The sequence below is a fragment of the Plasmodium cynomolgi genome (genome assembly GCF_000321355.1).
Source record: "Plasmodium cynomolgi strain B DNA, scaffold: 0893, whole genome shotgun sequence".
Taxonomy (NCBI): domain Eukaryota; phylum Apicomplexa; class Aconoidasida; order Haemosporida; family Plasmodiidae; genus Plasmodium; species Plasmodium cynomolgi.
In genome coordinates, this window is record NW_004193092.1 from 1 (window position 1) to 1518 (window position 1518).

Sequence of the window (1518 nt, forward strand, 5' to 3'; positions counted from 1 at the left end):
TTCTTTCTGATAAATGCTTTACAGTTTATTATTCTCACATTAATTTGTTCTTTGTCATTAAATACCTAGTTAGGTTAACTTAACCCGCGTTCTTTATCTGCTTTAGAAATGTAAAATATACGTAGAATTATATTCATTGTATTTTTTACATTATTTACACGTTATTTATTTTGTATCCATATAATTATAATAATCAATATTTTTAATGAACTTGTTATATAACAATAATTCTGTTTTATGTATACTTTCGCATTAATATATTTTATAAATCATTTTTGCAATTTATATGTATTTAACTATTATATTTCTTGCTTTTTTTCATTAAATTCAGAACTTTTTATTTTATTGCATTGTATAACGTGCTTATGTGGTTCTTTATCTCTCCTTAACGTTATATTAAGCAGAATTATACGATATATTATATGCGATGGTTTCTTCAGGCATGAGTTCATATTCAGATGCATCTAAAAAATTGTTTGAATGTCTATTATAATTATTCCTAATATTTTTTTTAATTTTATTTTGAGAAGGAAATCGGGATCCAAGTGATGTAAACTGTAATGGGACGTATAATAATTTGTGAAATGATATTTATAGGAAAATAATATATATTTAAAATATTATTAATTTTATTTTATTTGTTATTTACTTTATAAAAAAGAAAAAAAGCGATAATACTCCAAGTTTAGCTATTGATATTCCTATAATTATATTTGTAGGTATATCGAAATTAACTACTTTTTTTTGAATTTGTTCAATATTTTCCAATGAAGAAACCTTTTCATTTGGAATTTTTAAAATAATACCTTCATACTTTTTTTTGAAAGAACAAAATGATTTACAATGATATGTCCTTTTTTCATTAAAACATTTATTTTCAAGTTTTTTATATTTATCAACACATTGATTGGTGCCATGCTTAAAGGGATAATCGTTTACAGCATGAGTAGTCGTTGTATTTATAAAGAAAATACAATTTCTGTATAAGTCGAATAATTCATACATATATTCCATCTTATCTTTATGTATTTTATCCCATTTTTCCTTTAATTTCCTCAAGGATTCATTTTGAGAATTCTGGGACCTCATAAGATTAAGAAGGTGTTTTGGATTATCAATGTTGGCATTTATATTACGTAATTCATGATTTAACCAATAGTTTAAGTATTCAAATTCGACGTATTCAGTAGTGTTATTTGATGTAGAGGTTGGTTTTATAATTTTTTCAATTAAACAATAAAATCTTGAACAAATATTATGAAGTTCTTCTTCATTATCATAGTCCTTTAAATCAATTGATTCACATTTTTCATTATTTATTTTACAATTCTGGTCATGGCAACAGTCTTTTTCATATTTTAGATACTTATCAATTTGTTCATAGAAGCTATACTTAATATTCAAAAAGGAATTAACATATAATAATATGTACAATATTATTTTTATTAAAAGTATTTCTCTTTTATGCAATTAATAAGCACATTCTTATGAATATATGTAAACTAATAAGTATAAAAA

General features: G+C 22.7%; 1 protein-coding gene across 1 annotated transcript; it reads right to left on the reverse strand.

Moving 5' to 3' along the window:
- Positions 1–397: 397 nt before the first annotated feature.
- Positions 398–1459, reverse strand: PCYB_006070 (hypothetical protein; the record flags this gene model as incomplete). The annotated part of the gene is made up of 2 exons (XM_004228028.1): positions 398–555; positions 679–1459. Coding segments are annotated over 2 exons (936 nt in total), but the record flags the coding sequence as incomplete, so codon positions are not given.
- Between the last annotated feature and the right edge of the window lie 59 nt (positions 1460–1518).